Source organism: Marmota monax, unplaced genomic scaffold, assembly GCF_021218885.2.
Source record: "Marmota monax isolate L192 unplaced genomic scaffold, Marmota_monax_Labrador192_F-V1.1 WCK01_AAM20220418_F8-fsc00158, whole genome shotgun sequence".
In the NCBI taxonomy this organism is placed as follows: domain Eukaryota; kingdom Metazoa; phylum Chordata; class Mammalia; order Rodentia; family Sciuridae; genus Marmota; species Marmota monax.
Window position 1 is genome coordinate 2,644,060 of NW_026694092.1, and position 23,511 is coordinate 2,667,570.

The following is a 23,511-nucleotide window of genomic DNA, read 5'->3' on the forward strand; positions in this document are numbered from 1 at the left end:
AAAAGTTCCAGATGAACTGTGAAATCAGGAGTTAGTTTAGGCTGATGGATGTCACCTGTGAATATCATATATCAACTCATTAAATTATTTATGACACTTAGACTTTCTGTTGGGCTGGACAATGGGATTTCTGATCCCTTTATAAAGTAGTTATACATGGCCAAGACCTCCTGAGGCTGAGGGTACTAACTGGGTTTGAACCCTTCAGAATCCTTTCCTTGCTTCAGTAATAGAAGGAAATCAGCCTGGGGACTGTAAAAGTGAAGAAGATTCTTTCTGATCTTAGCTTTAAATTTAGCTCAGTGGGAGCAGTGGCCTTCAACTTTTGCTTCATATTAGAATCTCCTGAGGAGCTTTTAAAAATGCAGAGCCTTTACCTCATACTAAATGACTCAGAATAGCTGGGATTGGACACAGGCATTCATAGTTTTTTTTTTTTTTTTTAAAAAAAACACTCTCCAGATGATGAAAATGAGCAAGCAGCAGAGACAATTAACATGCAGGCTCCCCTTTTAAGAGATACACCTTGCTTACTCTATCCCTAACCTTCTTCCATCTGCAGCCATATTCCTCTCCACTACCCTTTTTTCTAGGATTGATCGTTTCCTTAACCAGATTTTCCTCTTCATCACATTTGTGTCCATTTGATGTAATGACCTCACTGACCTGGGACCATGTGTAACTCATTGAAGGTAATAATTACTCCTACAACAACTGACTCTGAAAGGTTTTTGCCAAGCTTTATTGACTCTGGTTTTCACTCTTTCACAAAAAGGTATCCTTAACCCAGAATTGAGTTAGCTTGTGATAGCAGTGTTGTTGTGACCACATATTCTCTTAGGAATCAAGCTAAATCTCCTACAGGATGTGTACTGTGTTCCTTTACAGACCAGCTGTGAGAAATTTGGGTGGAGTGTACTTTTTTTATAGTGATATAATAACATGCAATAAAAGTCATGCAATTCAGTAGTTTTTAGTATATTCACGAAGTTGTGCAACCGTTGCCATTATCTAATTCCAGAACATTCTCATCACTCCAAAAAGCAAGCCCCTACCCATCAATAGTCACTCCTTTCCTGTCTTCCTCAACCACTCATCTATTTTGTCTCTATGGATCTGTCTATTCTGGATGTTTCTTACAAGTGGATCATTCAATATATGGTTATGTCTGACTTCTTTCACTAAGTATATTTTCAAGGCTCATCTGTATTATAGCATGTATCAGTAGTATTTCATTCCTTCTTGTGAATAATTTCCCATTTTACAAATACACAATCTATCATTTGATCGACATCTGAGTTCTTTCTACTTTTTGGCTATTATGAATAATGGTCATGTAAACATTCATGTACAATTGTGTACATGCATGGGCATGTTTTCATTTCTCTTGTGTTGGATACCTAAGAATGAAATTCTTATGGAAACTCTATATTTAATATTTGGAGGAATTTTCAAGTTGTTTTTGAACATTGTTTTGACCTCGTTGATGTAGTTTTCTTTATGGTGGGGCAAATGATTCTCAAGCCCATCAAATTGTTATCTGTTAAACATTTTATATGTGAGAATGATGTTTCATACAGAATCCTCTTGATATTTGGCTTTGAAAATTCCAAGTGTGAGGAAATCTAAAAAATGGAGCTCCTGGGGAGGCTGTAGATTCATGAGGTGGTGACGATTTGTGTCTCTGTCTGAGTTCCTAGGTTCCTGACCACTCATCCAGTTGTATCTCTGTCCACCTGTCACAGTTTGTTTCTGACACAGACAAGGCCTTCTTGTTGCCAAGGACATGACTACTGGGCCTCTTCATCTGAGACCAGCTGGGCGTCCAAATGTAGAAACGTGACTGATCACTGGGGCCCATAAACTTCATGAAGCCAGGTGCAGACATCTTGCAAATACAAGACCCTACACTGTAGAAAGCAGAAACCTAAATACACTGGAGGTCTGGGAGAGGTTCCCCTGACCTCTCAAGTGTCTCAAGACTTCTTGCTTTCCCTTCCCCAGCCCTACCCTCACACCGGTTGGGGGTCTGAGCTTGCGCGGGATTGCAGGCCCAGGCAACCTTCCCAGCATGCGCAGTGGCTGCCCAGCCTGCTCCTTCGGCGGGAGCTCCCGCAGGGTGCGCGCTCCCGCACGAGCAAGGCTTCGCTTGCGCGCGCACGGGGCCTCTGGCAGCACGCACCCCCGCCCCGCCCCGCCCCGCCTCCTCCCCCCTCCCGCGCGCCCGCCCTCCGCCTGCCGCCACCGCCGCCGCCGGAGCTCTGTAGTATGGCATCGAGGAGAATGGAGACCAAACCTGTGATAACCTGTCTCAAAACCCTCCTCATCATCTACTCCTTCGTCTTCTGGGTGAGTGCCCACACCTGGCCGGGGGCCGGGCATCCATCCATCAGTCTGGGTGATGATATTCTTCTTTTAGATAGGAAAGTGGGGGGAAACCCAAATCCCAAACCAAATTTTGGCCCCTTTTTTAGGGAGACCGGCGCGAGGTGTTGGGTCGGGGCTGCGGGATCACAGGGCACAGGTCCGGGCTGCTCGGACCCTGGACTCGCAGGCTGCAGTTGGCTGCGTGGTGGGGGTGCCTGCAGGTTGTCGACCTTATAAAAATTATTTTTTAATGTATTGATTTATTTTTTTAAGCTCGAGGGATAGGGTCAGCCTCTAGGGAAAGTTGCGGGTTTATTTGTCCGTTTTCGTTTCTGGTCTCCCCTTCCTACCCTACCTTACCAACCGGTTCTTGGCGCCTCTTGGAGCTAACCTGTGGCGGGCTAGTAACCCGCGAGGGAGCGCGAGGTTTGATCCCAGATTCCCAATTATCCGCGACCCTGCTGGGCTGCAGGAGAGAGGCGCCCAAAGCCCTCTGCCTGCTTAAGCAAGGGCGATCGAGTCCCCGAAGCGCACTAAAGGGTGGCGGGCGCAGCCACCGCGTGGAGGCGCGCAGAGGGGAGAGGGTCTTATATAAGCCGGGGGCATCTTTGAGGTTTCTCGGAGACCCAGAAGATAGATCTTACGACCCCTTTTCATTCTCGTCCATTACTCCTCATCCTGTCCTTCTGTTCACTGCATGAACCCAATTCACAGTGTCCTGGGGGAGGACCCCTGCGACTTGGTGATAGCTATAGCGCCCCAACTCTATTCCCCATCTAACTGGTGTTGCTACCAGTCCTTGAAGCTCAATGCAGAAGGGTGACGTCAGCCCCCTCAGCCAGGGCCGCTGGGGGCTGCATGGTGCACCTCGCTGAGCGATGCGCCCTTCTGCGCGCTGGAGGAGGAGCGGGAGCGAGAGGGGGAGGGGGAAGAGGAGGAGAAGGAGGGGGAGGAAGAGGGGGCTCCAGGCTTGTGCCTTACCTCATCCTGTTTGGCAAGTGGAATCAGTGCGGGGCTGACACTGCAGTGATTCACTTGGAGAGGTGGGTGGTACCTAAAGACCATTGCCTGTTCTTTCTCTTTCCCTGTAGATATGCCCCCTCCCCCAGGTCTCCATTTGCATACCAAGCCACAGCTACTCCGCAGGGGAATGAAGATCTGCGCCCCCCGCTCCCCAATAATCTGGGTCATTTCAGCTTCCAAGGCAGTCATTTTGAAACCTGAGGCACTGTAGGAAAAACCAGTCCCGCCCCTGGTTGTTTTTCTCCTTGCGCACCCCCTTCCAGATTAGCCCTAATTTTGCTTTGAAATTGGAGCACAGTGCTGTCTGAGGTACCCACAGTCGGCCTGATGGTGAACTGGACTGTTTTCAGTAGCCAGGGCAGAAACTGAGATTTATTAAGGGTTAAAAGAAAAAAAAATCTCGAATGTCCCCGGACATTTCCTTGTCACTGACATTGGTGATTCTTCAGGTTTGGAAACCTATGGACTCGACTGGCTTTCCAGGAGCTCTGCAGTGGGATAGGATAGAGTAGATTGCATTAGGCAAACATAGAAATGGACTTTATTTGGACTGGTTGAAACATCTCAGTAGTGGAATTGTGTGCTGTGCACGTACAGATCCTATCATCAGATGTTTGCCTGGAAAAGCAATAAACATGCTGATTGCTGAAACTTCCCAGTAGTCATTCCTGGGAATTGGTTTGGTTTTTTATGTATTTCCTCAAGTCTGTTTTTGTTTGTCCCTTTATTATTTAGTTGACTTCCTATTTGTTACTGGAGTAAATCATATGGGAGATTATTTTTAGCCTCCTAAGGTTTATAATGCTCAGGAAGGAAGTTTGTTCTCTTCGCATCTCTGCAAGCTGGTAAAGAAGGGGGTCTTCCAGGTTTATCATATGAGCTCATTAACTCTCTGTGCTTCCACCTCTCCCCCTACACCATGAATCTGATTACTTAAAGCCCCCTAATACACCTATAATCCGTGTACTTTATGTCCTGGGCAAGTTCCTTGATGCTAGCATTTTATTTTTTTTTAACTTTCAAGATTTTTGTACTCACAAATAAAATATTTACCTGGATGTTTTCAATAGTTTAAATACCATTCAGTGATCACTTCCTACCTGACAATCAGAAGAATGAGATCTCTCTAGGTGTGAGGGTATTTTTAAAAAGCCATTTTTTAAAATTTTTTATTGTTGGTTGCTCAAAACATTACATAGTTCTTGATATATCATATTTCACACTTTGATTCAAGTGGGTTATGAACTCCCATTTTTACCCCGTATACAGATTGCAGAATCACATCAGTTACACATCCATTGATTTACATATTGCCATACTAGTGTCTGTTGTATTCTGCTGCCTTTCCTATCCTCTACTATCCCCCCTCCTAAAAAGCCATTTTTGTTGATAAGCCATGGTGCAAATGCCATGTTTTCTAGTGGATTCTGAATGCTGTTTTTTGAAAGCAGCATTATTGAGACATAATTCATGTCATGAAAGTCACCTATTTAAAGTATAATAATATATGAAAATAAAAACAATATATAAATAGTATATATTTTAGTATATTCACACCATTACATTAATACAATTTTAGAACATTTCATTATCTCAAAAAGAAACCCTTTCCTGTCTCTTCAGCTGTCATTACATTCTCTCCTAACCCCTTCCAAATCCCTCCCACTTGCCCTGTGCAACTATTAATCTACTCTCCATCTCTGTAGATTTTCCTATCCTGGACATTTCCTATAAATGGAGTCAAGAATATTTGCCTTTTTGTGATTGGCTTCTATCACTTAGTATAGTGTTTTTAAGGTTCATCCACATTGTAGCATGTATCACTACTTCATTCCTTTTTATGGCTGAATAATATTCCATTGTATGAATATAATACATTTTATTTATCCTTTTGCTCATTGGTAGACCATTGGGTTGATTGGGCCTTTTGGTTACTAGAATAATTGTGTTATAAACTTTCATGTACCAGTTTTTTTTTTTTTTTTTTTTTTTTTTTTTGGTGTGTGAACATGTTTACATTCTCTTGGGTATATACCTGGGAGTGGAATTGCTAGGTCACATAGTAACTCTATGTTTAATTGTTTGAAGAATAGCCAGACTGTCTTCCAAAACAGCTGTACCATTTCACATTCCCAACAACAGTGAGGGTTCCAGTTTCTCCACATTCTTGTCAATTCTTTGTTATTTTCCGGCTTTTTAATTGTGGACATCCTAGTAGGTATGAAGTAATATCTCATTGTTCTGATTTGAATTTCCCTGATGAATATTGATGTTGAGCATCTTTTTACATGATTATTAATTATTGGTATATTTTCTTGAAGAAATGTCTATTTATATCTTTTGTCATTTTAAAATTTTTATTTAGATTATTTGTCTTTTTTATTGTGAAACTGTAAGAGTCCTTTATGTATACTGGGTACAAGACCCTTATCAGATGTATGATTTGCAAGTATTTTCTCTTATTCTGTGGGCTATCTTTTCACTTTCTCTTTGGTGTACATGAAGTATAAAAGTTTAAAAAAATATTTTAATAAAGTCCAGTTAACCTATTTTTTCCTTCATTGCTCATGCTTTTGGTGTCATAAAAAGAATCCTTTGCCAAATCCAATGTCACAAAGATTTACCTGTTAAAAGTTGTTTGTTAGAGTGATTTCTCAATTCAGTAAATGGAGTTGATACATTAGTCTTTTTTTAAAAAAAATATTTTAAAATGTTTATTTTTTAGTTATAGGTGGACACAATTTTTTAATTTTATTTTTATGTGGTGCTGTGGATCGAACCCAGTGCCTCACACATGCTAGGCAAGCGCTCTTACCTCTGAGCCACAACTCCAGCCCCTAAAAAATATTTTTTGTTAGTTGTACAGGGAAACAATACCTTCAATTAATTAATTAATTTATTAATATGCAGTGCTGAGAATCAAACTCAGAGCCTCACATTTGCCAGGCAAGCGCTCTACCACTGAGCCCCAGCCCCAGCCCCAGCCCCCTGCATTAATCTTTTCTACAGCTCCTAGAACTGTCTGTGGCATATGGTAAGTACTCAAATATTTGTCAGAGCTTCTGGAATTATGCTAACTAATTAGCAAATGATGACCGAGATATTCTTTTAAGTGGAAGATGGAGGAAAGATTAGGCTGAAATATTTCCTTTGTGTTATTTGTGAGGTTTTTCTATACCTTTATTTTATTTATTTATTTATTTATTTTTAATGTGGTGCTGAGGCTCGAATCCAGGACCCTGCACGTGCTAAGCGAGTGCTCTACCACTGTGAGTTGTTTTAATTGGACTTATTTTCTTTCCTTACCTCAATTAAGATTTAGGACTAGAAGACATTGGACCTTAAAACAGTCAAATGGCCAGTAGTATGGGGAACGTTGATGTACTTGAGCATATATACGAAACCAGAAGTCTACAATTATGAATGAGAGATCATTGTCTTACCTGAACACCTCTTCTGTCCATAATCACTCTCCCTTTCTGAGGTGTTTTTTGTAAAGTGATAAGTTTCAGTGGGAGACAGTTCCCCCAAAATTTGGCAATGTCTGAACACATTTTTGGGGCACTATTGCATCTGGTGGGTAGAGGCCACAGATGCTGCTCACCATTCTAATATTCTAATATGCAACAAAGAATTATATGGCTCAAAATGTCAATAGTGCCAGCAACTTCTGCTGTATTGGGCTTACATAGAAGTATATCCTAAGAAGACATATGGAGCCTCATGCAAAGATTATGATATTTATTGGTATTTAGAACCAGTGCATGCTTAAAACAATTACATGTTTTAAGAAATGGTAGAAAGACATTCTCTATGGTGTATCATAATTCTTTATTTGAAGACAAAAGGTAGGTGACTCTTTATGTAATTGTGTTCTAATGGATAGGATGGTTTGTTTTCTAGTTAAATAACATCACCTGTATGCTAAGTGAACAGATCCTTTATTTTCCTTGATTTGTATGCTTCATTTTCAGGTTTAAAGGAAAGGTGGGACAAATACCACCTAAGAGTAAGTCATTGTGCTTTAAATATTGGCAAACAGCACCTGGCACTTAGTAGATTTACTCAGGAGATATTTGCTTACTTAAGGAATAATTGAATAATGAAATTTTATTGACTACTCTTGGGCTTAGTTATTTATTTTAGCTCATCTCAATAGGAGGAGGCTTTTTGAAACAGTTTTTTTTTTTTTTTAAGTCTACGGGGTGGCAATTTAAATGTGCTTTTGCCAATAACATAGAAAAATGGAATAGAGGACTTTACAGGGACTTGCTTATCCTAATGATATTTCAGTCATATTTTTGTGATCTAGTTTGCCAGACATTTTAGTTATCTAAATTTTTAACTGTAATTTAATTTGTTAAGCTTGAACAAAAAGGATATCTATCTTGCCTTATGTAAAACAAATCATCCCATCTTTATGATGAATATAATTTGAAAGCAAGCAAGAAAACTTTATAAATATGTTACTTTTACCAGATAAACTGTTTTGATTTTTAAATGCTCATCTGAGTTCTAAGCTAAGATTTAAGTCCATCACATCTAAATCTACTGAATAATTTGTGAACAGAAATATCCTTTGTTTCATTTCTCTGTTTATTGGATTTGATTTCTTTTTGACTATGTAAGGAGCTAATTAGCTTATCAGTTGTGCAATTAAATTCTCTTATGGTGAAATATCAGTTTTTTTTTTTTTTCATTTGGGAAGCATCACTAATCTTTTTTGGGGAAAACATCTTAAAAAGTAGTCAAAATGTTTTTTGGTTTTTTTTTGTTATCCAGAAATTTTAGGTACTTGGGTTATATAGAATGGAAAATAAAATTTTGCACAATGTTTGAATTTGGGCATGTACTGTAGCTTATAGTTATTCTTTTGCATGTCAGTGCAATTCAACATTCTTTGAATGTCTATTATGTGCCAAATATTGAGTACTCAATAACATGTTTATCAGTTTACTAGCTGTTGCTGTTGGAATTTTATCTGCATTTTTGCAATCTGACCTTCAACCTGCACCAGTGTTCTATGGGCCTTTAAAACAGTGGGCATCATTATCCTAAATATTCTTTCACTTTCTTGATTTGTTCCTTCATTTTGATGGAACAAATTTTCTATGAACTTTCTGGAAAAGGATGCATGGATTTTGAGGCCTTTACAGGGGTGAAAAAAAAATATATATATATATGATTGAATAATGAAATTTTATTGACTACTACTATATATAAAACATATTTACTTTTATTTTACATATATTTACATATATACATTTACACACTCTCTCACACACGCGCGCATACACACACACACACACACACACACACATATTTTTTTGGTACCAGGTATTGAACCCAGGGGCACTTAACTACTGAGCCACAACCCCAGCCCTTTGTATATTTTATTTAAAGACGGGTCTCACTGAGTTGCTTAGGGCATTGCTAAATTGTTGAGGCTGGCTTTGAGTTCGCATTCCTCCTGCCTCAGCCTCCCAAGCTGCTGGGACTACAGGCATGTTCCAGCATGCTCAGCTTTACTCTTATACATTTAATTTGATAGTTTGGCTGAATATAGGATTGCAGTTTGGATGTCATTTACCATCAAAATTTTGCTGTCCACCTTCCTCCATGAAATCTTGTTCTTGTTATTAGTATTCAGAAATCAGTTGTTATTCGGATTCTTCTTAAATCCTGCTTTTCTCTTCTGATTGCTTTTTTTTCAGTGCTCTGAAATTTTCCCAACTATGCCCTGATGTATGTGTATTTTCATTTCTTTCCTGTGTACCCTTTCAGTCTAGAAACTCAAGTCCTTAAGTTTGGAGAAATTTTCTTGAAGTATTTGATTTCTTTTCTTTGTTCTGCTTAGAAATTGGACCTTCCAGACTGATCCTCTAAGTTTTTTCCCTTCATTTTTCTACCTCTTTGTTTTTTTTTTAAATTTTGTTTATTTAATTTGTTTACGTGGTGCTGAGGATGGAACCCAATGCCTCACACATGCTAGGCAAGTGCTCTAACACTGAGCCACAACCCCAACCCCTGCCTCTTTGTTTTTTGCTCCACTTTCTTGGCAACTCTCCTACTGTATCTTATTGCTCTTGCATCTTTTCAGTTTCATATGTTAATTTCCAGGAGCTCCTTTTTGAGGTCTGAATGTTATATTTTATCATCTTGCTCATGTTTCATGAGTATAATATCTTTTTAAAATCCCTCTGACAGTTTAGGATATTTTGGGAAAAATATTTGCTTCTTCCTGTATAGTTTCTTCCAAACTGGTCAAGTTTTATGGCATATTATAGTTTTATCTCAAATTTCTGGTTATGTTTTGCTCATTTTTGTACATGTTTAAGAGGGGTTACTAAAAGGCTGATTGGAAGCTATGCATAAACTTATTCCCATGTTTACTGATTTTAATTTGGGTAATTTGAGGCATTGAGTTTTGGAACCAAGATCAAGATCAATATCTTTAGAATTTTTCTCTTGTCTGATCAGATTTCCTATAGAAGAATATTTTAATTTCTGAATAAAGAAGGTAGGGATGTGGGAGTCTCCATAGACTATATAAACCTTTATTAAGCTCCTATATTCAGTGTTGAATCCATGTCCACTGTGCTTGTGTTCCCAGTTCAGAGACCCTTTGTTTCACCCTCTAAAGAAAAAAAATCTGAACCTATAATAGAATGAGAAAAAAGGCAGAGATAGGAAGTTGGAGGGGACCTAACTGCTCTTCAAAAAAACTGTTTGCTGGATCCTTCTTATTTTAGCCCCCTTTCATCCCTAGTTCCAGATGTGCATGAAGCTGCTATCTCCTGTCTTTCACAGGTGTTTGGGTGCAAATAAGATTTGGCTTTTTCTTAGTTTCCAAGATAACATTGTGGTTGACTTTTCTTTCATTCCTTCTCTTTGTTATTCTGGGTTTAAAATTTCCTCTTAGTGTCATTTCATTGGAGTTTTGGGAGCTAGCCAGGTAAATGGATGTGTCCTATCCATCATGTTTAACTGGAAGTCCTTTATATCTACATCTCGACATTATATGATACTAATTAAATAAACAGTTGATTGTGAGTGATTGAACATAGCATCTAAAACAGCAATGGTTGGGGTACTTTAATAAGTATTGGTATCATTTTAAAAAAAAACCTTTAAAGAGCTTTTGAATGTCAAGGGAAGTGTTCTAGGTTGGAACAGCTTTATTAAGGCAAATAAGGTCGTGTAGTCATCAGCGACTAGACAAATGGGAATGTAACTCTGAAGGTTGCCAATACATTTTCTGCCCTTTTCATTTCTTCCCACCAGGTGAATGCCCAGTGTGTCTTCTGACCTAATTCAGTCCTTGCTGTATTAATTTAGTATGGAAGCAGCAGTTTATGGTATGGTGTTTGTGTGTGTATGGGAGGATTATGTTAAACTGATCACTGCTTTGCTGTTTTTCTGCTCCTATAGTGTTAATCTTGCTGTTTGTTATGGAACTTGCATATTATAACCCAAAGTCTTCTTATTTAATTAACTTTACCTTCCATATGCAATATGTAGTTAGGTTGTCTGTATTACCTTTTATAGCACTTGGGGGACATTAAGCCTTTTCTGCTTAATGCTTAGAAGCTAGCTGATTTTTTTCCAAAAAAGAAAGAAATGCTTTTCTCCATTTTAATCACAGCTAGAATTCTTGATTTGATCTTACCATGAGCTACATTATGATGATTCATTGACTGTTCAGAATTATATACTGTTTTAAGTAAGTACTTTAGAAGATGCCAACAATTGGAAGTCATCTGTGACTGTGTTTCTTTGTTTAAGCATGCTAAACCCTTGACATGGATGACTAATGCACAATTTGAAACATGCTTTAAAAATATATTATGATTTTTCCTCCTTCAGTCCCATTACAGCAGCTTCTGATTTGAGTTATCTCTTCATGGAGACAAGCAGATCATTGGGTCACTGCTCTTAAATTTCCTCCTTTGGTTGTTATCCCTCTTGCTGTGACAGCATGCTTTTCATTCTTGGCTGAGCATTTTTGTCCTCTTTTGTTATAGCACCCAAACATTCATCAAGAAAAGAATGTGGCAGCAGCAGCAGCGGGGAGGGGAGGGGATAGGAGAGGGTTTTTCTTTCTTTCGTTTTTCCTTTTGGTTTTTGGTCAGTTGAACAAGTAAGCATTTTGAACAGTTTAGTGATGGAATTAAGGATCACAATTCTGTAGTGAAATATTTTCTTTAGTCCTTGGTGCAAAATATGGTGGACTTTTGCCATAATCACGAGTTTTTTTTAGGAACAATGAAGGGGTGTGGATTAAGCACAGGTGGTAGTTGAGCAATCTAGGTCAGTGATTCTCAATCCTGCTTGTCCATCTCAATTGTCTAAGTTCCCTAAAAAAGATACTTAGACTCCATCCTAAGGCATTCTGATTCACTTGGTCTGGGTGGGGTGCCAGCACTGATATTTTTAAAATAAGCTCCCAGGTGATTCAGCTGTGCAATTAAGATTGCAAACCACTGATCTAGAGAAATTCGGTAGATAATAGCAGGGTTGGTTCATCTTGAGTCTCCTGGATCTGGATGTAGCTCGGGAGTATCTAGTATTTTTCTGTTGATTTAGTTGTCTTTGCCTAAGAGTCTGGGTCCAGGTCTTGTCCCTCTTAAGAGATTGTACTAGTTATTTCTGACTGAAAAAAATTATTTATCAGGATTGCTAAGGGTCTTTTAAAAACATAACTGCTCAGTCCTATCTTATGGAATTTCAATTTTAATTAATATGGCTAGGGTCCTGGGTGTGTGCATTTTTTTAAAAAAAGGATCAGCAAGATGTTTCTGATTTCTGGGATGTGGCTCTATGGTCTGTGATGCAGTTCATTATAAATGACTACTTGCTTAATGAATGCTTTCCTCTAGTGTGATCTCTGGTACTGTAGAATTGGTTTGAGGTGAGTATTCCACCAAGTATGAGGTAGCCAATGTATTTTTTTGTACCCACTAAACTCGGCTCTGGCAAGGATCTTCAAGTGAATTTTTGCAGTTGGAGTAGTTTTCATCCCTTATAGACAATATATTTTTGTTCAGAGTTGCTCTGAGAAATTAGGAAGAGTCTTGGCTTACCTTCTGTCAAAAGATGAGGGCATTATCTAGTATGTAAACAAAAAGCTGAATTTATTACTTATCAAAGTATGAGAGAGCTGTATTAGTCATGCAGAGTTTAGAAGTAAAGCATATTGCTGATATTTTTTTGTATCATGGTGGTATTTGGAGGTTTTTTCATTGCAGAGACTTTAGTGGTTGACCTTGACAAGAAATATGACTATTTGGGTGAAATGATTGTTGACGCTGTGAAGCATGTTCAGTGTAATGTGTCTATGGTTGATTGGTTGACCTTGAATTGTGTGAGGCTGTCCTTGTGATTGCTTTCCAGAAGTGTGTTCTCTGAAGCAAGTTAAGTTGTCATTGATTGGAATGAGGTGAATAGCCATTGATCAAATAGGTTTAGAAGTAGGTCCTGGTGGTTACCGCTTACTGTGGCTACTGACTAATCAATCTTTCCTCCTACTTCTAGAAGTAAAAGCTTTTATTCTTGTCTCAAGTTACCAGTTCTTACTTCTTGGTGAAATGAGGTTGTTTCTGTACTTCTATTCCCATTTTCTAAACTAAACATATATAATGATAATGTGTAGAGCTCCTGGGTCAATTCATTGTTGTAAACATTTCTCAAACAGGTATTGATTTTATTGATTTCCAGGGATTGGATTAGGACTTCCCAAAGGTAGACCCCTTTGGGTTGAAAAGGAATCTAAAGCTTCATAAAATGAGGCTGGGTGGGAAATGTTCCTAAACATCCCTTCTGCATTCACATCTCTACTTGGGTTCATGTTTTTTGTCTAATGAAGCTTTTAAGAACTTCTCACTGTTCCTAAGATTTGTTTCATATTCTAAACTGTGTCACTCCATGGTATTCTTTTGACTGTTGCCTTCTATTGCAGGGAATTCAAAGTTCGACCTATGTGAAATTTTGCTCAGATATTTGCTGTATAATCTTAGGCAAGTCACATAATTTCTGTGAGCGTATTTCCTCTTCAGAATTTGGATATCTGTGTTTACCAATCTCAATCAAGTGTTGGTAGTCAAATGACATTGAAGTACTTTATAAACTAATGTGTGATACATCTATGTTTTGGTAAAATTATTTCTTTGAATGTAGAGTATTGCTTTTCTCCTAGTTTCTTGCATATGGGAAGTCCTATATCAATATGTGTTAAATTAATAAATTTCAAGAAATTAAGGATGATTCCATTATTGGGTTTTATAATATCCTTTTTCTGTCCCAGGATCCCAATCAGGCTACCACATTATATCTCATAGTCATGTCTCCTTAAGCTCCTCTTGGCTGTAATAGTTTTTCAGATTTCCCTCATTTTTAGTGACCTTAACATTTTGAATAGTACTGGTCATGTATTTTGTGGAATGCCTTTTCATTTAGATTTTTCTGATGTTTCCCCTGTGATTAGATAGGGCTTGTGTGCCTTTGGGAGGAAAACCCTACAGAGGTAAGATGCTATTTCCATTTCATAATATCAAGTGTACATACTATCAACATGACTTATTGTTGAGATTGATCTTGATAGCCTGGCTGAGATCATCTGTCAGGTTTCTCCACTATAACATTATTCTTTTTAAAATTTTTATTAGTTTTTGATGGACCTTTATTTATTTTTTTTGTTTCTATGTGGTGCTGACAATCAAACCCAGTGCCTCACACATGCCAGGCAAGTGCACTACCGCTGAACCACAACCCCAACATTATTTTTATTCCCCCTTTCCATACTGTAACCTTTCAAAGAAAGTCACTATGTACAGCCCTTATTGAAGGAGTGGTATTATGCTTTATTTCCTTAAGAGTGGAGTATTCACCATTAATTTTAATAGAGATGATTTCCATTCAACAAATATTAGAACAATAAGTATTCATTCAAATAAATAGTTAAACACTAAAATCATTTGAGTCAATCAGGAACTAGATAGGGATTCTTGTTTAGTATTACTATTTATTATTTAATTTGTTTAGCAAATGCAATAAGACAAAAAAATAACAATGAAGGAAGAGATATCTCTTTATATATGCAGTTGTATACTAACCCCCCCAAAGATTCTAGTAAAAAAAACTACTAAGAAAATTTGATATGGTGACTAGATACAAGGTATATGTACAAATTTTAATTGCTTTTTATTATTTCAGTATATAAGCCTTAGAAAAGGAAAGGAAGGGATTAGAATTTTGGCTCAGTGGTAGAGTGCTTGCCTAGCCCATGTGAGGCACTGGATTCCATTCTCAGCACCACATGTAAGTAAATAAAACAAAGGTATTGTGTCTACCCACAGCTAAAAATATTAAAAGAAAAGGAAAGGAGGAAAGCATTTCATTCATAGCAGCAACAGAAGTTAAAACTACTTCACAATAAATTTAGTATGAAATGCTCTTAATAAGAAGGCTCTTATAAGAAGAAAACTAAAATCTTATTGAAGGTCATAAAATCTTATTGAGCATTACAAAATAAGACCTGAAGAGATTAAAGGATGCCTAAGTAGTTTCGAGTTGGGAGATTTAATATCATAAAGATATCAGTTTTCTAAAGTATGTTTAATACATTTCCACATAGAATCTCAACAGGACTCTTTTTGGTACCAAGGATTGAATGCAGAGGTGCAGAGGGGCACTTAACCATTGAGCCACATTTCTAGCCCCTTTTTGTATTTTATTTTGAGACAGGGTCTCACTAAGTTGCTGAGGGCCTTGCTAAGTTGCTGAGGCTGGCTTTGAACTCATGATATTTGTGCCTCAGCCTCCTAAGCTGGTGAGATTACAGGTGTGTGCCACTGTGCCCAGCTCGGCAACAGAATTTTTTTTGGGGGGATGGGCACTTAATAAAATTGTATTATTTTATAGAAGATAAATAAATAAATATATGAGAAATTAAGAGAAATTTGGGGAGAAAAGGAAGTATATGCCTTACTTATTATTAGAATATACTATTGTGGCAGACAGTAAATAAGTTGGCCTCTATGAGCTCCATGAACTGGTATTTATGCCTTTGTGTACCCCCTTTATTTAGGTGTGTGTGGGACCTATAACTTACTTCTAATTAATAGAATACAACAAAGGTTATCAAATGTATGTGAATATATATGCAAGATTGTATTACATAAGATTGTAAAGTCTGTCTTGCTGAGATACTCTGTCTCTTACTGGCTTTGAAGAGTCAAGCCACCAGGTTGTGAGAACTGCCTTACGGAGAGGGCCATATGGCAAAGAACTAAGGGCATTCGCTGGCTTGACAGTGAGCAAGAAACTGAGGCCCACAATTTGATAATCTGCAAACAACTGAATGCTGCCAACAATGAAGTGATCTCAGAATCAGACTCTTCTTCATTTGGGCATCCAGTGAGAACACAGCCCTACCTGACACTTGATTGAAGGTTTGCAAGACCCTTAAATGGAAGACCTGCTAAGCTGTGCCTGACTTCATAAAAACTGGGATAATAAATGTTCTTGTTTTTAGTCTCTACATTTGTGGTACTGTTGTTATGCAGTAATAAATAATTAACATAATTATAAAGTTATGAATTAATTCAATATGACGTTGGCTTAGAAATAGACCAATAGGCTGAGTGTGATGGCATACATCTGTAATCTTTGCATCTCAGGAGGCTGAGGCAGGAAGCTTGAGAGTTGATAGCCAGCATCAGCAACTTAGTGAGGCCCCAAGAAACTTAATGAGACCCTGCCTCAAAATCCAAAAGGGCTGGGATGTGGCTTAGTAGTAAAGCACCCCTGGGTTCATTTCCTGCTACCAAAAAAAAAGAAAGAAGAAGAAAAGAAATAGACAAATAGACCAATGAAACACTAAGGAGTGCAGAAATAATAAGTTCTAGTGTATATTACTTAATAAATGAAAAGCTGTATTACTTTCAGTGAGAGGAAACTACGTTTAAAATCTGGTACTACCAGATCTCCATATTGGAGAAAGTAAAATTGGAGCCTTTACTTAAATTTTATGAAAACTTCTAGTAATTTCAATGTTCAAATATAAAATAAAGCAAAGTCATGCTGGAAAATATAGAGACTGTACAATAAGGAATTAGAAAGCCTACTAAACTGGAGACTCAGAAGCAAATAAATACAATATCAAAGTATTATAAAATTATAATTATGATTATATAATTTTTAAAAATTAAAATGCAAATGGTATAATAAGGTCAATTAAACATTGTGGGGGACAAGGAGCTTGTGCCAGACTATTAATTCATATACTGCCTCCTTCATTTAGACATTCATACAATATCTACTTCTGATGCAAGCTCATCAATACAGACTGATAAGTTTGCTGATCAGCACTGGTTTGCTAACCACACTTGGGAAATTACTGCTATAGGGAAGTTATTGGCTAACCTTTTCTTATTTTTTTTTGTACCGGGGAATGAATTTAGGGACATTCAGCCTCTGAGCCGCAACCCCAGCCCTATTTTGTATTTTATTTAGAGACAGGGTCTCACTGAGTTGCTTAGCACCTCGCTGTTGCTGAGGCAGGCTTTGAACTCACGATCCTCCTGCCTCAGCCTCCTGAGCCACTTGGATTACAGGCGTGCACCACCGCCTCCTGCTTGGCTAACCTTTTCTATTAAGAGCCAGGCAGTAAATATTTCATATTTTGTGGGCCATTCATCTCTGCTGCAGCTGCTCAACTCTGCTATTTTAGTGTGAAAACAGCGTAACAGTTGTTTGACTTGGGAGAGATCTGACTTTTGGATATTTGCCTGTTGGCTGATCCAGTGGAGCTTGAGATGATCAGTATTGTGCGATCTGAATGGAGCAGTTCTTTTTTTTTTTTTTTTTTTTTTTTGTGGTGCTGGGGATTGAACCCAGGGCTTTGTGCATGCTAGGCAGACATCTATCAATTGAGCTAGATCCTCAGCCTGAGCAGTTATTTTTTAGCCTTTCTAACTTGGAATAGAAGAGAGGCAGGTACACTGGGACATGCCTATAATCCCAGTAACACGGAAGCCTGAGACAGGGAGATTACAAGTTTGAAGCCAGCCTGAGTGAGTTAGTGAGACCCTGTGTCAAAATAGAAAAACAAAAAGGGCTGGGGATATGGCTCAGTGGATAAGTGTCCCTGGGTTCAATCCCTAGTACCAAGAAAACCAAACCAAAACAAAACAAAATTAAAAAAAAAAAACAAAAAACCCAAACTAGAAACAAAACCTGGTTGGTGTAGGTTCAGAATGAGAACCAGGGGGAAGTAGCAGACACAGTGAGTGCAGAATTGGTGAACTGGCGGGAACCAATGAACTGGTCAGTAACCTGTGTAGGTTACTTTCTGACCTTTTCCTTTCTGACCTGAAAGAGTGGCCTTTTCATGATTTTAGGGAGGCCTGGTCAAGTGGGTGTGATTCCTCACCTCCTTATTTTCTCTTCTTTTAAACTCCTTGCTGAACCAAGAGATATTTGAGGTGCTAAGCAAGGCAGAATTGGAATTATCAGAGGAGGCCAAGTTGTGAAAAGCCAGTATGGGATCCTTTACAACCACATAATATGCCCAGAGTTCTAAATGCATTTAACACTAAGTTGCTAGCTGATAATAGGTGTTATAGGGTGTAGCAAAGCATTTGGTCAGCAGTGCTAATGGAAGCCTGTGTTTCCAGTAAGTCTTGTCTAAGGGATAAAGGTTCTCCTACAAGGTAGGAGCAAATGATTTGAGTGGGTTACTTATTAATCTCCTTAACAGCAGCTGCTCTATTTGGGAATTGAGGCTGGCAGTTGTTTTAGTTTATATTCTTCAGATATGTTATGAGGACAAACAAATACCTGCTTTGTATGCTGTATTTTTCAAAAGATAAAGTCCTGGTATACAGAGGCAATAGTGAACCTGACAGTTTTATAAATGACTTAGAACAGGCAGCATTCTGGTACCTCAATGAGTGCTTTGGGAGCCTTTCATAACAGTCTAGAAGACAAGCGAAGGGGAAATGCTCTTTTCCATATTGTTTGGGACTCAGATCAAAGTCTTTGAAACTAACATGTTGGAAGTGAACTCTGGGTAGATAGTATACCAATTATTTTGAGATAAAAAATACAGGAAAAGAGATGGGCATAAAGGAATGTTTTACTAAAAAAATACTGTTCAAATAAGATGTCTACAAATCAATATGTATATATAGTTTTCTAGTTTGAGAAAGATAAAATACATGTAACAAATAGAGATACCCATGTAAAAATGTTGACAATTATGTTTGGGTGGTAAAATAATTTATGGTTTACTCTTTTCCATGTGCTTTGCTTTATTTTCCAAGGGTTATCCCTCCCTTTACATATATAATGAATTACTTTTTAAAAAATTATTTTAGGGCTGGGATTGTGGCTCAGTGGTAGAGTGCTCGCCTAGCACAGGCAGGACCCCGGTTTGATCCTCAAGCACCACATAAAAATAAAGGTATTGTGTCGTGTCCATCTACACCTAAAAAATAAATGCTTAAAAAATTATTTTATATGTTGATGGACCTTTATTTTATTTATTTATTTATATGTGTTGCTGAGAATTGAACCCAGTGCCTCATACATGCTAGGCAAGCGCTCTACCACTGAGCCACAACCCCAGCCCATAGAATGGCTTACTTAAAAAAAAAAATTGGTACCAGGGATTGAACCCAGGGGTGTTTAACCAGGAGCCACATCTCCAGCCCATTTTTACATTTTATTTATAGCCAGAGTCTCATTGAGTTGCATAGGGCCTTGCTAAGTTGCTGAGACTGGCTTTGAAGTCGTGATTCTCCTGCCTCAGCCTCCCGAGCTGCTGGGATTACAGGTGTGTGCCACTATGCCTGGCTAGCAATGAATTACTTCTATATACTTTGTAGTATATCGTTTTCTATTATTTCTCAGAGATGGACTATCTTTTTTTAACCATGTTATCTCATTTATAATGCAGCACTTCATTGACTCAGTCCATTTTAGTGATTGGATTAAATTAATGTAGAGCAAAACTACCTTTACATGATTTTTAATTCTTGTCCTTCAAAATAAAGGAAAATACCTATTCCTATTGGGTATTAAACATTTTTGTGATGTATTTTAAATGTGATACTAAGAGAATAATATGATAATTACCTGTGTATCTATTGGCAAGCTTTATCAGATCTTAGCATTATACCTTTTATGCCTCAAGTAATTAGTTTTTAAACAAATATGAAAAAAATTGCAGTTGATGGCCCAAAATTTCCTCTCTGTCATAAATTCAGAAGTTATCTGTGTTAGGTCTGTTTTCATACATTTACTCATATTTACACATCCAGAGTTACTATAAAATATTACTTTCATAGTTTTAAACTCTAAATGAAAGGCCATGCTATACATATCATTTTGAAGCTTGTAGTTTTGCTTAGAATTTTTCTGTGTTTCCATATGGAGAGACGTGGGGTTTAGGGGTTGGCAAATTATGGCCAGTGGGCTGAATCTAGCCAGCCATTTCTTTTTTGTAAATAAACTTTATATGTTATCTATGGCTGCTTTTACAACAAAACCCCAGGTGCAACAAATACCATTGTAGGAGAGGCTAAAGAACACCTCTATCCATTCTGTCCTAGGTCTGCAGCTGGGTCTAGGAATTAAATTGACACAAGACAAATTAACAGCAGAAAATATATACAAGTTTTTATTTATTTTACATGCACATAGGGACCTTCAAAAGAGAATGCAGGTCCGTAGAACTGGCCAAAGCAGAAAACTTTTATGCTTTTTAGACAAAGAATTATAAAATGTGTAAATAAATGACAGGACAAAGGGATCTGGACTAGGGGCAGTAAGTTCTAGGGATGTCATTAGGAGATTTATGGGGGTATAAAGCTGGTAGAAGGTAAAGGTTATTTCAGTAAGTTTATTTGTACTGCTCATGGCAGCAACAGTTCCCAGTCTCTGATGATTAAGGATTATTTCTCATCCTGATATGGGGAAGGCACCCCTCCCAAAGGAGTCTTTATGGTTTGATCTGTGTAGGAAAGGGCAGGTCAGATAGCCCTTTCTGCAACCTTAAGTTTTCAGCTTGAAATAATCAATATGAAAGTCAAATTTTGGATGACATGTCCCCAACTCCTTTATGGTATGTCCTGGAAAGCCTGAAATATTTACTGTCTGGCCCTTTATGGAAGTTTTCGAAATCCTAGTTCGTTCCTTGTGTGGTTATACTATTATTTATCTATTTTCGGTCCATAGATACTTGTTTATTTATAAGTGATACATTGGTGAGCGTCAGTATGTATATATACTGTTGTATATCTCCTCAGTGTGTGAGTTATAGAGTTTCCAATATAGTGTAATTGAACATAAAACAATTCAACTTCTATTTTTTTTCATATTTAGCAAAAATGAAAAACCCAAGGTAGACATGGACCCTGTTAGCTGCTAGATGTTTTCTTTGGTAGGTTTGGTTGAAGAGCATATTCTTATTCTTGATTTAGTTGTTTTTTTTTCCCCTCAAAGCAGATTATTATTGCACAAAGAGAGAAAAGGATTATGTTGTCCATCTGGAGCAAAGTGAACTGCGGGTGTAGCTCAGTGATAGAGCACTTGCTTAGTATGTTTGAGGCCCTGGGTTCTATCCCCAGCACTAAAAAGAAAGAAAGAAAAAGAAAAAAAAAAGAAATGAAAAGAAAGACACATCAACAAAGAGAGTTATGAATAATGGTATCAGCAACAAAGGACTACCCACTGTTTGCAGTTAACTGAATTAGGTTAAAGTGATGCTATTACTATTAGTAACTACTACTACCGTATGATTATTGAACCTTCAATAAAGGTCAAAGATAGTGTTAAGCACTTCATGTACACTATCTTGATTAATCTTCAAAACAACCTGTTGAGGTAGTAATTACAGCTCCTTTGTTTGAGAGGAGGCAGCTGAGGTCCAAAGTGTGACCCAAGGTCATGTCCAAACTGAGGTTTTAGTTTGGACCTCTTCACCCCTACTGGGCCCAGTGTTCTAGGTCAAGGAGCACATTTCTCTATGGAAAACTTTGCAGATGGGTTACAGGATACGTTGAGAATCCTTGCTGCTGTGAGGCACAAATCCTCATTGGCTCTTGAAGTGGCTTCTATAAGCTGACCAAGGCTTCATGCACAAGGGAGAAGCCTCAGTTTCTGTAAACTGTCAAAATTTACAACTGTAATGGGAATAATTATCCCACATGCTTCCTTTGCAGAAATCTGAGGCCAGGGCCATCTTGTCTTACCCTTTTCTGGCCTCCTAGCTCATAAATTAGGTTTCCCAGATGAGGATTATAATGCTTTATGGATAGTGGATGCTGAAGATGGTCCAAGGGACTATAATGTCCCTCTTGTGAACAACTGGGCAACTGCTCATTCATTTTGATGGTTCAGATCTATAAAATATCTTTTTTTCCTTTTCAGTTTATGGCTGGTGTGTGGAAAGACAATAAGAAATCCTGAAAACTTTCATGGGGATAGTATTTCCACTCTCTCATTTAAAACAAAATTATTTTGTGTCTAAAAGACTCCAAAATTGCAGCCCAAAGTACATGAATATTATTTATCCTGCTGTTGTGAAATACAGTAAGGTTGTGAACTTGACTCCTATGAGAATAAGCACTTGGCCACTTTGAACAATCTAGAAATCAAGGCATTAAAAGCTGCTGGAGATGCAGTTTTCCCCCCTCTTTATTTGCTCTAAAGAAACAAAGCTGAAAGCAGTGGGAATTATCAGGCATTTTCCTATGGAGCTGACACTAGCTAAACAGCTGTCTAATCCACACATGGACACAGATAAGGCTCATTGGCACAGTTGCTAAGTAAGGGTTTGTCAGTTGGAGTGATCTTGTTTCCTCTCCCTGAACTTGCTCTTAGGGAACAAATCTGACTAGTCGTTTATATCCCCTATGAATGGCAAGAAGAATTCTTACATATATCTATGTAATTAGCTATATTATCTCTGATGAGAAGAATTTAAGGCATTAGAGAATACTGGAGAAAGTCTAGTTCTAAAAAGGAGAAGTGTCCCAGGCTGCTAAGATCATATTTTAGCCAAAAAAAAAAAAAAAAAAAAAAAGGAAGGTCTGTACATGGACCCCTTTTCCCACTTGTAAGATGAACTATATAGAACAACAGCAGTGATAATAATTCATCATGCATTACAAATACAAAGCTCATTAATATGAATTATTCCATAAAGTATATTATTTAATGAATATGTGTTCTACTTGTATTATCATAAAAAACTGTGCCTACTCTCCTGCCCCAGATCTTTCTCAGGTGACAATAGGGAGTGTTTTGGACCCTTGGGCCTCTCAAATTGAGGCCTGGCTCAAATCAAGCATTCCTGTGTAATCAGGGCAGTATTCTAGCCTTCTTTTTTTGGGGACCTCTGATTTCCCTCTGCATTAGGTCCCTATAAATATAAAGGTGTGACTAATGTGGATTTTGGAAGATTTATGTTTTAAAAAAATCTATTTGTAGCCAGGCACGGTTGTCAACGCCTGTAATCCCAGCAGTTCGGGAAGCTGAGGCAGGAGGATCATGAGTTCAAAGCCAGCCTCAGCAACTTAGCGAGGTGCTAAGCAGCTTGGTGAGACCCTGTCGCTAAACAAAATACAAAATAGGGCTGGGGATGTGGTTCAGTGGATAAGCAACCCTGGTTTCAGTCAGTCCCCCACACATACACATATAGACACACACACACATTTTTTTAAAACTGGGAGCATTGGCCAGAGACAGAGAAAGCTGCATTCAGGTTAAGCCTCAATTGGACAGCGAATGCAAAGTTATCATCTTGTCTTTTGTACATAAAGTAGCTCCCAATGCCATCCAGCAATTAAAGAATTGGAGTTTGTCTTTTTTCCCTCACTCCTAGCTCCCCCAAATCATCCTCACATCTGTTGTATCCACTTGCCTACAATCTAAACCCTAGCTTTTGATTTGACTTCACCCTCTTTTATGTAGTATGAATCAGCAACCCTTGTTGAATATAATTGTTTTTTCTCCCCACATTTTCATTGGTACATTATAGTTGTACATACTGATGCGATATATTGTTACATATTTGTACATGCACACAATATAAAAGTATAATTTGGCCAATATCAC

General features: G+C 38.0%; 1 protein-coding gene across 1 annotated transcript in view; it reads left to right on the forward strand.

Annotated features, from left to right (window-relative positions):
- Positions 1–2,224: 2,224 nt before the first annotated feature.
- Tspan7 (tetraspanin 7) overlaps positions 2,225–23,511 on the forward strand; it is a 122,623-nt gene continuing 101,336 nt past the window's right edge. Inside the window, exon 1 of the mRNA XM_046465048.2 lies at positions 2,225–2,349. Within this exon, the coding sequence (XP_046321004.1) occupies positions 2,269–2,349 (81 nt within the window). The 5' untranslated portion in view covers positions 2,225–2,268. The remainder of the gene's footprint in view (positions 2,350–23,511) is intronic.